General features: G+C 43.4%; 1 protein-coding gene across 1 annotated transcript; it reads left to right on the top strand.

Moving 5' to 3' along the window:
* The first annotated feature begins 4,737 nt into the window (after positions 1–4,737).
* LOC136645512 (baculoviral IAP repeat-containing protein 5.1-like) lies at positions 4,738–11,492 on the top strand. The gene is made up of 5 exons (XM_066621786.1): positions 4,738–4,875; positions 5,937–6,046; positions 7,910–8,030; positions 9,230–9,411; positions 11,336–11,492. The coding sequence occupies exons 1-5, from the start codon at positions 4,738–4,740 to the stop codon at positions 11,490–11,492; spliced, it is 708 nt and encodes a 235-aa protein (XP_066477883.1).
* Positions 11,493–14,081: the final 2,589 nt, after the last annotated feature.

Here is a 14,081-nt window from a genome sequence, read left to right on the forward strand (position 1 = left end):
AAAGAAAGAACCTTCTTTGAAATTGTAAAAATCCCTATTTAATAAGGGATTTAAATAAAGCCTGCCTATGTAAACCGCCTTGAATAAAGTCTTGAATAAAGACCAAGAAAGGCGGTATATAAATACCTATTATTATTATTATTAACACACTGCACTTCAAACATATACACTATAAAATATCTAAGGCTACCTATGGAAAAACCATTCAGAATTCCAGCTCCTTCATGCTATTCTCCCTATATGCCATGAAAGCTTTGATTTCTCGTGTTCTCTCTTACCCCTTCCCAATGAGATCAGAGTAAGAGAAATGTCTGCCGGACTGTGCCCAATACATGGCAAGATGCTTACCTCGCCTTCAGAAGGAACAAAATATAGGCCACTGGAATCAAACATATAGTCCAGAGCTGTAACATTTACTACATTGTAGTTGTTTAAAATGCTGCACAGATTGCATTTGTCCCAGTCATCAGTAACCCAACTGCCGGAATTACATTGACCAGTCATTTAGCAAAGAGCATCAACTCCTGAAACATAAAACAAAACCCCTTTATGTCTTCTGTGAACCCTGTCATCATGGTTAACACCAGTCGTTAACATTTTCCTAGAAAGAAAAATTCACAGGCATTTGGGTTTTATATACTGTACTGAAAAAGTATACTGGCCCTTCCCTAGTTCTTTTCACAGTCAACCACTATGATTTATATCCATAGCTGCAAGATTTCACTATCCCAACCAATGGATCCTGTCCCATTGCTAACAACAGTCTTTCAAGCAAGGTAACCTGAGAGACAGTGGAGATAATCCAAGATCATCCCATAAGCATTGTAGTTGAGTAAGGCCAGACTCTAACCACTGCACCACAATAGTTCCCAGCAGCCTCTGAGCAGTAATCATTCTTAGGGCACAATCCTAACCAATATTCCAGCACTGACCTAGCTGCAACGCAGATACAAGATAAGATAACTTACATGCCCTCACCTTGAGGAGGGCCCCCCTTGACTGCCTCCCACTGCAGGATGCAAGGCATGCTACATACATTGGCACAGCCACGTCAGTGCTGGAAAGTTGGTTAGGACTGCGCCCTTAGTTATATCAGAAGATGAATCAACTCAGTTCAGTAGGGCCTTAAACATGATTCTTATTAAAGTTTTTTTTTTTTTTAAGAGCTATAGGTTCCTAGCCAGACGACAAAAAAGGGGGAATCCTTTTCCAAGATTTTTGCACTACCTCATTGATTTGAAATAGATTCAACTGCTGCTCACCAATTTGCAGCTCAGTCATGTTGAATTAATTCACAAGGAATCTTCCAACCCAGTGGTTCAAGTTTGCACCTGTCTTGGACCAGCACAAGAAAGAAACAGAGGCCACACAGCAGCTTCGCGAATCCCGCCTTTAAGAAAGACAAAAGAATGTGGGAAATGTAGTAGTCCCCTGTACTACCATGTTAACTTCACTGCATACTTTTTTTTTTTACTGATGGCCCTTGTATCACACACTTCCTCCAAGCAGCTCAGAGAACCTCATCCATAGCAGAAACTGCAGCATGAACGCTTCAAATTATTTTCAGAAACTACTGTGATGGCAGCAGACCCATTTTTAAAAATCCAGTTCTGCCCCAACCACATATAAAGCAGGATGGGCAGGCCACCTTATGCTGCCAACGAAGGGCACTCCTTTTCGCTTATAAAATTTGCTCTCTTCCCACTGCCCCAATAGAGACAGCTTTAGAACTAAATAAATGGGCCTCTTGTTGTCAGCTGCACTATGTATACTGTAGCTTTCTGAATGAAAGGAACATGCAGCCTAGTGGCAAGAACCCTAGTTCTGTCCATGTTTAGGGAACCCTCTGGAGAATGAGGCTTCATTAAATACAATAAAGGCTTAATGCATTTCCAAGCGGAAGGGGTGACACTGAAAAGAAATAGAACTGTGTAGTAGATTCCTCCCTCTTGGCCCGGGACATCTGATGTTGTAGCGGGGCAGAAAAGAGTTGCACTGCAGTGGCTTCCATGCCTTGCAAATAACATCAGAATCATCCTGCTGAGACAATTCACATTTGATCAATAGTTCCTTATGGGAAGTGATTGAAACATCTCAACCTGGAAACCCAAAAGGCCAACTCTTTCTTCTCCCATCATCTCCCCCTTCCTGCTAAAAGGGCATGTTCAATTTTTGTTCCTTTGACAAAGTTTTAGGTGATTTTTTTTTTTCACTTTGTTTTTTAATTGCCAGGAAAGGAAAAAAATAAGAAAAAAACCACAGTCTCGGTTTAAGCACAACCATCTCCGGTTCTTAATTACGACACCTATCATGGAAACAATCTTGGGTCAAGCCCATTTGGTCTCCAAAACCTAATTATGAAAACAGCAGGTGGCTCCCCAGTCTGTGCCGTTATTCTAAAGAAGGTGTTTATGAGTGCCATCCATCAACCTACATGGCCGCTTTAGCTCTCCCAGTTATATAAAGCTAGTACTTTAATGCTTCCGATTAAAGGCTTGATTCTCAGCAGTGCAGGGCTCAGCTATTCTTCTGCAACAGGAATTTCTCCCCTGCCTTGCAGATTTGTGTCAGGAAGCTACTTCCTCCCTACTTTTTAAATGGGAAGCTGTATTATTAATGGCACACCAGCAAAGCTCAGTGGAGAAGGAATGAAGCTTGGTGGTAAAATAAAAATTTCAATAAAATCCACTATTACTGCAGCCCAGGAGCCAGTAATCAACACTGGCTTCAGTGCAAAGAGGAAGGGCTGTTTCACTTGGCAGGTTTAAAACCAGCAAATATATAATATCACCACCCAGGGTCTGCTTTGTAGGAAGGAGAGAACAAGGCTAATAATGGAGCACTAACAGGCCTTTTGCAGCTGTTAAAAAACTCCGCATTGGAGATGGGATCCAACGGATAAGAATAGATTACTTTCACCAGTAACCTTTTGGTGCCCCTTTTGTCATTTTCCATCCATTTTGGAGCACAGAAGCAGGAAAACTGGGCAGCTCATGAACCACAAGCTGAAATCAGGATGTGCTGTGTGAATTTGGTTCCTAGAAGAGAAAACAAGTTATATATCAAGCTCTCATGCTAAAGCCAGTGTCTCTCAAATATAACGGCAGTACAAGAAGCAGTGGGCGAGTGTCACATAGGGCTGTGCTTCCGAGTGCCAAATCATATGGTCTGCCACAGGGTGGGGGGGGGCAATCTAGTTGCCCTTATGCTGCCCACAGGGCTGACACTCACTGAATCCAGTCTTCAGGGCAGAGGCAGTCCCAGTCTTGCATGCATTTGGTTTGCTCCCAGACCCACTGATCCTGAAAAGAAGGCTGACACCACCCCTTTTTACCTACCAGCCCAGGGAAACTGAAAGCTTACTTGCACACCAATGTTTTGCAGATTAGGTAAATGAAAACCACAATGATTCCTGCCACCCAGGTCAAATCCTTAAGGGTGTAGTATAACCAAGGGCCAAATCCTATCCAACTTTCCAGCCCTGGTGGAGCTGTGCCAATGAGGTTTGTGCTGCATCCTGTGGTGGGAGGGTAGTTATGGAAGCCTCCACAAGGTAAGGGAACATTTGTTCCCTCGCCTAGGGGCTGCATTGCAGCTGCACAGGGGCTGGAAAGTTGGATAGGATTGGGCCCTAAGACAAGCAAGACTGGATTTAAGTGAAGCAATTCCTTCTCATAGACAACTATAAAGTTTATTAATAAGAGGGAATAAAGACTAGGCTATACAGAACTTTAAAAAAATCAATTGAATATAAAGCTATAAGCTATAATCAAAAGCAGTTGCAGTAGATAAACAGCTAACAGTTGTCTCTCACCTGTAGCTTGAGCTGAACATGGCTCTTCCCACCTCCTGCAGTACCAGCAGTGCCTCATGTAAGCACACAAAAGGACAGACACCAAAAGAGCTTTTGCAACAGCACTGTATACCTGAGAGGCAACCTTGCCACCCTATCCTGGCCAATTTGGAACTCAGGTTCCCCTAACCTTCCAGAACAATGATGTTATTGGCTGCCGCAACCTCACATATTCTGTCCCCACTGAAAAATCTCAGCTGTGGTCAGATGAGAGCAAGCTGAACTGAACAATTCACAGTTACTTCTAAGTAAGCATGCACAGTCTTCAAGCCACTAACATTGGAGCATTTCACCATGGAAACACATTGAGATCAACTGGAAATTTCCAGGATTACCCAAAAGTCAATATTTTGAGGAATGTAGCTATGAAAGTGTAGTAGACTTACAGCTCTATTACTGTAAGGTTATTTCAGCTACAAAGATAGCTACTTTTCACTTGTATTTTGCAGAGGAGATTGAGGACCCGATCCTATCCAACTTTCCAGCACCAATGCAGCTCTGAGGCAAGACAACAAACATTCCCTTACCTTGTGGAGGCCTCAATAACTACCCTCCTACCACAGGATGCAGCGCACAGTTACACCAGGGCTGGAAAGTTGGATAGGATTTGGCTCTCAGGCTGCAATTCTAGCCACATTTTCCTGGGAGTAAGCCATTTTCCTCTATTGACTATAATGGGACTTACTTCTGAGTAGACAGGCATAGGATTGGGCTCCTAATATTGCTTATTCTGGCATTTACAGATTGTGTTAAATGATGTATCTGCAGGTGAAACCAATCAAACTAACAGCTCCATTAGCTTAATGATAAAGAGGTGTGCCATGCTAAGGTATAAGACTTGCCGGAGTAATAAGAGAGGATGGGTTGCAGGATTGACCTCCACCATGGAGTCCTTCTTGAAAGAGATCAGCTCAACCTCCCAGAGTTTATTTGACTTCAGGGAGCTGCATGAATATGAGAAGCGCTTAAAAACCTTTGCTGACTGGCCCTTTAAGCAGAACTGCAAATGCACTCCTGAAAATGTAAGTCTGAGGCATTTTCTAAAAGTCAGAAATGGTATTTCAGAATCTGGATTTGAGGTCTGTTTTCTCAAGTGTATTACTGATTTGCAAGCAGGTATACTGGAGTCTGTTGAATGTGTTGAACCATAGAATAAAAACAGAAGCTAGGTCTTTTAAAATTCAAAAGAGAACAACTTTAGCTCTCAAGATCCTGTTTGTTTTATTACACTACTGTATTAGTGACACTGTAAGGCAAGATAACAGGATCTTATATGGCCACCTGCCCCTTACCTATCTGAGACTTCTCCCCACTTGGAGTTGCCTTATCAAATAAATCTGCTAGTTATTGGGATTCCATTACCTCTAAGAACTGCCTGAGGGACAACTTCCAGCTGTTAAATCATATAGGAACTCTGCTAAGTGGTAACACCACTCTTTCATGGGTTGGAGAACAAGAGGGCATCTAACATTAAGGCTGATTAGCTATTATGTCACTCTTACATATGCTCTCCAAACTGTCTGATTGGTCTCTCCTTCAGTGAAGTAGTGTTCACTGCAGTTGGGGCAAGTGTGATATTTCTACATTAGAATAAAGAAATGCTGCTCTTGTGAATAGCTTTTTAAAAAGCAAGCTTGTAGATCCTGAATACCTAGGACTCAGCTGAGCTCCTGACAAGGCTTGACCTAATTTCCCAGTTAAATTAGCTTTTTCTAGATATAAACTGAGGTGGCTTGGGGCTTGAAAATGGAACTACAGTATATTTTGTGATAAGCTAAACAGGAGGTGCTTGGTCTGTTTAAATTCAAAAGCATAATAATGCCATTGAGTCTAAATGTGGTTATGAAGAAGTATGTATTGTTTTATAGATCTAGGAATACAATTTTTGCAGAAATGCAAATCTTAGACTTCTTTATTAAAGTAAAACTGCCTTAAAACAACCGTTGAGCTATTCATAAGGTGTGCACTGAAGTAAACAATCCAAGCTTTTACAGAAGATTTTGATGGGGGGAGAGTTATACCTTGGGGCAAAACGGATGCATTTGTGGTTGTGCTTTCAACATGGGGTTATCTTCTCATGCAGATGGCTAGTGCTGGCTTTATCTACTGTCCAAATGCAAATGAACCTGATGTGGCAAAGTGTTTCTTTTGCTTGATAGAGCTGGAGGGCTGGGAGCCAGATCATGATCCATGGTATGTATTTGGGGGGTGGAAGGGATAGGTATATAGCACTTCCTGAGTATTCAAAGGTATTAGCCTATTCTGGTGTTCTCCCAATCCTTTAGATGAGTGTGTATTATCCCTGGGTGAGAGGGAATGGCTTGTCTAATATGTACTGAACTTGAAAGCAAGATTCAAACCAGGAAAGTTCTTGGTAACGCAGCCCTTGGTATTCTACAGCCCCATGGTATCCTACACCATAGCACTCATTACTGTGGCTGTGACTGAGTTCTCATTGGCTGGGGCAACACTTGTCTAAAAAAAGTTACAGACCTTATTAATATGAGAGTGGGCAGCAAAAGTATTTGCAGAGTCTTTAAGAACTTATGCCAATCTTATTATTCAAAACATGCATTGTGTAAAGATAAGTAACATTCATATTCCATTAGAGTTTTCTAAAGGAAGATCCTGATTCCAAAGAGGTTGTCAATCAGTGTGGGGTTGCACTGACTCCCATGCTGCTGAAGATGTGTGAAGAGACCTCTGGATGTAGAGAGCCGAGCTTCCTATCAACTGCTGGAATAAATAAGCTTCTAAGTTCCAAATCCTAACCAATATTACAGCTCTGATACAGCTGTGCCAATGGGACATGTGCTGCATCCTGCAGTTTGGGGGCACTCATGGAGGCCTCCTCAAGGTAAGGGAATGTTTGTTCCCTTACCTCAGAGCTGCATTGCCCTTACATCAGTGCTGGAAAGTTGGTTAGGATTCTGTTTTAAATAGAATAGGCTATATAATACAAGTGCAAATATCTTCCAAAGTTTTCCTCTTTTGGAAAAAAATATGCTTCCTTCAGAGCAGTGCTTCTCAAACTGGGTCAGGAGTGGGTCATGAGCCAATTTCAGATGGGCCCCCATTCATTTCAGTGTGTATTTTATTTTTAATATATTTGATGCTATCATGGTATGTGACTGCAGTTACAGATCTGTACTTTTAATAGGCTTTTAACAATAATAATCAATGGGGTGTCCTTCCAGGTAAGTGTGGATAGGATTTCTGCCTTTGGGATGTTTGGGGATTTTTTAAACTGATCAACTGCTTGGGAGGGTTAGGAAGGTGGTTATTTTAAATAAACTTTTAAACCGATATGTATTGTGAACATTTAATTTATTCACTTAATGAATTAATTGATTTGATCATATGGGGGTGTTAAAAAATTTTCTGCTTGATGATGTCACTTTCGGCCATGACCTCACTTCCAGTAGGTCCCGACAGATTGTTGTTCTAAAAAGTGAGTCCCGGTGCTAAGAAGTTTGAGAACCACTGCTCTAGAGGTTTTTACTGCTCAGGGTAGCATTACTTGGGCCTTGTCTCCTTCAGCCTGGTTTCCTTTGGGAAGGAACACTGGAGGTAAGGGGCGGGGTACCATGTTTGTTTACAAATACACAATGCAGCACAAGTAGAAGCAAAATGGACAAGCGCATGTGTACACAGCTGCAGTTCTACTACCCATATGGGATCCCCGGAGCAAGTCTATGCCTCCAGTCAACTCTTGGTGGCTTGTTCCAAACGGCACTCTGGCTCCCTTTTACATTAGGTTGGTGAGTGCTGCCATCCCTAATCCAGCTAAGGTTACAGAAATCTCCTAAACATTGGCTCCCACTGAAGTGGCAGCAACTATCCTGTGCTGTTAAGTAACAATCTAACTCAGCAGTTGGCTACCTTCCTTTATGCTACTTGGCTTCTGACCAGTGCTGGAAGAGGATATAAAGTGGCAAGCTTGCCCCACTGAGATTTGCATACAGTATATGAAACTAGCTGTGCACCTTCTGTCCTTTCCTGATACACCTGCAAATGTCACATTCTGCAACTTGACCTATCTCTTTCTTACTGCAGGTTGGAACACTCCAAGCGTAGCAAGGATTCTTGTGGATTTTTGTCCCTGTCTAAGAATATTGATGACCTAACAATGGAGGAATATTATGAACTAGAGATGGAGCGGGTCCGGATTTTCCTTGTAAGTAATAAACTTAAAATTTGATAGCTGTAGACTTTTGGTTGAATAAAACTTGACCCCCAAAGTGGCTTGCAATGCATGCATGACAATGGCTGAAGGAAAGCTTACTGCTTCAGAGTAGATGGTGAAAAGCCCTAGACTTGGTGGGGTTTTTGTTTATCATCCAAATCACAATAGTGGAAATCTCACCCTAGAGCAGCAATTCTCAATGTTCGTCCCCTACCATACTATTTTGCATGGTCCACCTACTGGAAGTAACTTGGCAATGATGTCATCGCCAGTTCCTTCCAGATTGAGAGGCCACCGGTACAAACACCAACAAATGCAACATACACCGGTAAGAGACTTGGGGTGAATGAGAGGGCTTTTTTTTTTTGAGTGTACAAAAAGCACAAGCTAGAGCTCTGCCTACTAAGCCAAGCCTCCTACCACTGCTTGTTGTGTTGCATTGCTAGTCGCGCTGACAGGCGGCAGAGGTCTGGGGGTCCCACATGTGCCACCTGAAGTACCACTGGTGGTACAACTACCACTGGCTGAGAAACACTGCCCTAAAGGCAAGAGTGTCTTTGTGATGGGGAACAGCAAGCTGGAGGCACCGGGATTCTTCAACTTCCATCCTAACTCAGTTTTTTCAAATATCCAAAGCAGATGCTCAGAATACTGAATTCTTTCTTGAAAAAATTGAAACCATCAGTTAATACAGCACTGGATAATGGCGTGTGACCAGGTGTATGGTGCACAGCTTGCCAGTGCTCCAAACAGCTCTGCTGGCTGCTAGCCCTTTTCCAGACAATGAAAAGTGCTGTTTATTATCTAGGTCCCCAGCCTGCTTAGAGATTTAAAGGGATGTGAAGGACTGGCTACCACAAGCCTCTTGAGCCTTGTGCCTATCTCATGGCTGAATATGCTCCTCCAAGGCTGGCTTCCTCTCCTTGCCCCCAAGTTAAGCGGACAATGACTACTGACTGGGTTGCTTTGGTTGTGTTTCCCCATGCTGGGAACATGCTTCCCAGGTGCCTGATCCAGTTTCTGGAACTGGCAAATGCCAAGGGACTTGGCACGTCATACTCTTGGTTTTAAATTGTTGAGCATTATTATACTGACATTGGCTGTTACTTGTTTTTATTGAATATCATGTATGTTTGGTGGTAAGACGTATGCTGCCTGGCTTACACTTGTTAAATTTCTTTTTGTTTTAGTGCAAAACTGGCAGGAGTATAATAAAGGCCTTTGAAAAAGAAGTGGCTGAGACCAGGAAACGTCTTGTGGATGCTTTTGTGAATAAGTACAAATATGCTCCTGAGTCGGAGAAACCGGCCCAGACCCTCCTGCAGTGTTGTCCTCCGCCAACAAAAGACAATTGTGTGCCAACCAAGAGGCAGTTGGACTGACAAACATAACCATGGAAGTGCTGACATAGCTGAATGTCAACAAAAGCAGGAATTGTAATATGTGGCAGAAGCTCTTGGATGAGCAATAGAATCTCTACTCGTTGGTATTAGAAACGGGTTGTATATCATATTTTCTGCACGAGAGAAGGGGTGGGGGGAAGAGATTGACTGAAGAAATTTCACTAAACCCAACACTTTTGTGTTCAGCTAATGGAACTTTTAAAATAAAGTGTTTTGGATAGAAAAATGTAAGTTTGTGATATCTGTTCCACTGGCACTTCACCCCTGCAGTACTCCTAATTAAGTACTAACAAATATGTACTCCCCATGAATTGAAGCAATCAGTAGGGGTGGCTGAGCTAGAGAGAGCTTCTCCCAGTAGTGCATGTTCTAAGATGAGCACCCCTTCACCCTCCATTATGTCCCTTGCCACTGATAATTCCTTATTATGCCCATGTCACTTATCCTGGACTTTTCTAGCAGATCAGATATCTGTGAGGCCTTGACATACTGAATGCGCTGCTGAGTCATGCTGGCCGAGGAGAACATCACTTCCCCCCCAACTAACTAGTAAACAATTTTGAGTTGGTTCACTAGAGGAACAAGAGGAGAAAGCAGACCCTGACTACTTACCAACTGGCAAGAGTTTCTCCAACATTTTGAAATAGCAATGCAATATGCCCGATCTCGGAAGATAAGCAGAGTCAGGCCTGGTTAGTACTTGGATGGGAGACCGCTTGGGAATACCGGGTGCTATAGGCTTATACCATAATCTTTCAAGACTGAAGGTTGCCAGCCATGTGTCTTCTGTAATGTCAGGGGTTCCAAACCTGAAACTAGTAACAGAACACTATACTCTGCACCAGCCTGGTGGCTCGTCAAAGGAGGAAGCTGCTGGTCTTCACTGCCACCAAAGGCTGGCTGGAGGATAATACTACAGGAGGCGACACAAGAGGCCAACAGTGTTCCATTCAATTCTGTAATGTTGCTCACTCTGTATTTGTTCAGGTGCAGCAATTGTTGCTCATTTACCTGCCTATCCCCACTTGCCTCTGGACCATCAGATCTGAAAGCATGTGGATGCTGGCAGAATGCTCCCATGAAACAGGAAACAACATGGAGGTCAGTGGTGGCATTTCAAGAGTCATCAAGAGATGACTGTGCAGAACACCACAGAGCAATTTGTCTAGCAGCATGGACCATTTTGTCATGTTTCAAGTGGTTGATGTTGAGGCAGAAGGAGAAGCAAGCCTGTCTTTTTCCAAAAGAGAACGGCAGATCTTTAAAGGGAGTATGAAGAATTAACTTAAAGGATCTTCAGTCTGTAAGCAGCATGAGAATAGGGGAGAGGGGAAGACATCCAAATTAATCTCACTTTGAAGTGAACCAGTTAATAAGCACAATTACAAACAGATTTCAGTTCTGGTCAATTTACTCACAACTGAGGATACATAAGAGCTGTGAGCACCAATCTGCAGGCACAAGAATGCAAAACTCTCCAAACATTTTGCGGGAGATAAGAACAACCCCACTGGATCAGGCCATAGGCCCATCTAGTCCAGCTTCCTGTATCTCACAGCGGCCCACCAAATGCCCCAGGGAGCACACCAGATAACAAGAGACCTGCATCCTGGTGCCTTCCCTTGCATAACCCATAATGGATTTTTCCTCCAGAAACTTATCCAATTCCATTTGAAAGGCATCCAGGCCAGATGCTGTCACCACATCCTGTGGCAAGGAGTTCCACAGACCGACCACACGCTGAGTAAATAAATATTTTCTTTTGTCTGTCCTAACCCTCCCAACACTCAATTTTAGTGGATGTCCCCTGGTGCTGGTGTTATGTGAGAGTGTAAAGAGCATCTCTCTATCCACTTTATCCTTCCCATGCATAATTTTTTGATGTGTTTGCAGGAATGATCGGGACGCAGAAGAGGCACTTATGTGCAACCTCTACATTGGCTTGGAAGAAAAGTTGCTTCTAGAGCAGGATCTTGTTGCCTACACAGGACTGTGCCAGAGTCACTTTGCAATCATGAGTCAGGGACCCAGTCACTCAACTCAACCATGATTCATAGCACTGGCCCACTCCAACTCACCCAGACTGCTTAAGGAGTCATTTTTTTATTCGAGTCAGAGTCTTTTCAAGAAGCAAGTCAAGTTGTGGAAGCGGGGGAGGGGGGGAAGCAAGCAAGCAAGCACATGAGACAGAGTTGCAGGCACACACAAAAGTGAGTCTTTACTGGAGTCATGACTCTTCTGAGTCGCTGCCACAAGTTGTGAGTCAGCCCTGAGTCACTGGTGTGTGTGACTCAAGTTTCCCACCAGTTACAAAAAACCACTTTTTGGCAACTCAAGTCCAAGTCTCATACTCAAGTTCCCATCCCTGCCTGCCTCTTGTCCCAGCTCTTGCCAACAGAATTATCTCTGACAGCAATCAGTTTTGTTGAGAGCCATTATATGAAGGGAGAGAGTGTTGAGGCCAACACATTGTCCCCTCTAAATGGTGTGCCTTCAGTTGCTACAGATACTGCTCCTCCACAAATATCCTTGACTTCTGGGTTAGAAAATGAGGAGCATATCTACGTAGGAAGCCAGTTCAGGCCCAGGGTGGGGTGCACTAGTTGCTACCTGTAATTTACACTGTGTTCCATCAGAGTTATAGGATATACTTGTCTCAACCGTGGAAAGGTAGGTACCGTAAGTGGTTATTGGGCAGAGGTCCTTTTCTGTGGTGGCTTTCCACCCTGAAACTTGAAGCCAGTTTTCCTGGCTCCTAATGATTGCATTGGAACCACCTGATAAAGTTTGTCACTAGCTACTAGTGGTATTTAGTGAATTGGGTTTTTAAAAATGATTTGACTTCCCTTTTTATCTTGCTGTTTGTGATTTTATCTTCTGTAGTTTCTATTGGAGTTGCTTTATTGGACATATTAAGTTTTTATAAATACTGCTTTTAGTAGACACCTTGCAAACTAGTCAAAAGGTATGGTATAAACCTCATGAAGAAATAAGTAAAAAAAGCAAACTGAAAGGGATAGATTTCACCATAATTTGGCTTTGAGCGCTACCCTTTCAGAAACATTCAGCCCTCCTTATCTGAGGTCTCCAGCTACTGGTCTTGCCTTTAAAAGGGGATTGGACAAGTTTCTGGAGGAAAAATCCATTATGGGGTACAAGCCATGATGTGTATGCGCAACCTCCTGATTTTAGAAATGGGTTATGTCAGAATGCCAGATGCAAGGGAGGGCACCAGGATGAGGTCTCTTGTTATCTGGTGTGCTCCCTGTGGCATTTGGTGGGCCGCTGTGAGATACAGGAAGCTGGACTAGATGGGCCTATGGCCTGATCCAGTGGGGCTGTTCTTATGTTCTTATGATCTGCTTATCCCATCCTGGCTCCCCATATTTGCTCATTCCTCAGGACTGCATAGCAATGAAATAGTTGCAGTACTATTATAAAAACCATTACAATTTGAATCCTTGCTTGTTTTCAGAACTCTGTCCGACGCATCCTTGGCATCACCTGGCAGGACAAAGTTCCAAACACAGTCCTGGCTGAAATCCCTAGCATGTATGCTCTGCTGAAACAGACACCTGCGTTGGCTCGGCCATGTCATGAGAATGGATGATGGCCTGATCCCAAAGGATCTTCTTTATGGAGAACTCGTGCAAGGAAAGTGCCCTACAGGTAGACCACAGCTGCGATACAAGGACATCTGCAAGAGGGATCTGAAGGCCTTAGGAGTGGACCTCAACAGGTGGGAAACCTTGGCCTCTGAGCGACCCGCTTGGAAGCAGGCTGTGCAGCATGGCCTTGAAGAGACACTTGGCCAACAAACTGAGGCAAAGAGGCAAAGAAGGAAGGCCCATAGCCAGGGAGACAGACCAGGGACAGACTGCACTTGCTCCCACTGTGGAAGGGATTGTCACTCCCGAATCGGCCTTTTCAGCCACACTAGATGCTGTTCCAGAACCACCATTCAGAGCGCGATACCATAGTCTTTCGAGACTGAAGGTTGCCAACGATCCCAGGAACTGAGAAAATAGGCTAGCAATTCAAATTTCTGCACAGTGATGCATTCTGAGCTAAAGGTAATACCCCCGAATAAAATGCAAAACCTTAATGAAACTCCCTGATTTACATTAGAAAAGGCTTACAATTGGGATGTTAGAATGAAGCATTTAATATAAAAACCTGTATCATATTTTTGTCCATCTGGCCAGCACAAAACAGCTGGGGTCATTTTTTTATAATACCGTTTGCTATATCAGGCCTGAAGACCTTGTGACCCACAAGCCAAATGAAGCTCACTAATTTCATATTAAGGTGACCCCCTAGCTCCTTGCTGTCAGACTGGGACTTCAGAACAAGTGGAGAAGTGACTGGTAGGTCACGATGCACTTAGCTTGGTAGATCATGAGTTGTCCAGGCCTATGCAAGATATAAATGCAAAATGAACTGTCACCATCATTACCCCACTCCAGACACCTACCATCACCTTGCTGTATAAGTAGAATGTGGCAAAATGCAGTAATATGTTGTATGTATGGTAGCTTTATTTTCAAAGCTGTTGAATGAATAGTTATGAGAGTTGGGAACTTGAATCAGACATGGGGGTGCAAAAATCACGCCTAGCTGACTGCTGCCCCCACACCTG

Source organism: Tiliqua scincoides, chromosome 1, assembly GCF_035046505.1.
Source record: "Tiliqua scincoides isolate rTilSci1 chromosome 1, rTilSci1.hap2, whole genome shotgun sequence".
Lineage (NCBI taxonomy): Eukaryota > Metazoa > Chordata > Lepidosauria > Squamata > Scincidae > Tiliqua > Tiliqua scincoides.

Coding starts and splice junctions, on each gene's coding strand:
- LOC136645512 (XM_066621786.1), top strand. CDS start 4,738: ATGGAGTCCTTCTTGAAAGAGATCAGCTCAACCTCCCAGAGTTTATTT. Junction 4,876..5,936: donor GCAAATGCACTCCTGAAAAT/GTAAGTCTGAGG, acceptor CTTCTCATGCAG/ATGGCTAGTGCTGGCTTTAT. Junction 9,412..11,335: donor TGTGTGCCAACCAAGAGGCA/GTTGGACTGACA, acceptor ATGTGTTTGCAG/GAATGATCGGGACGCAGAAG.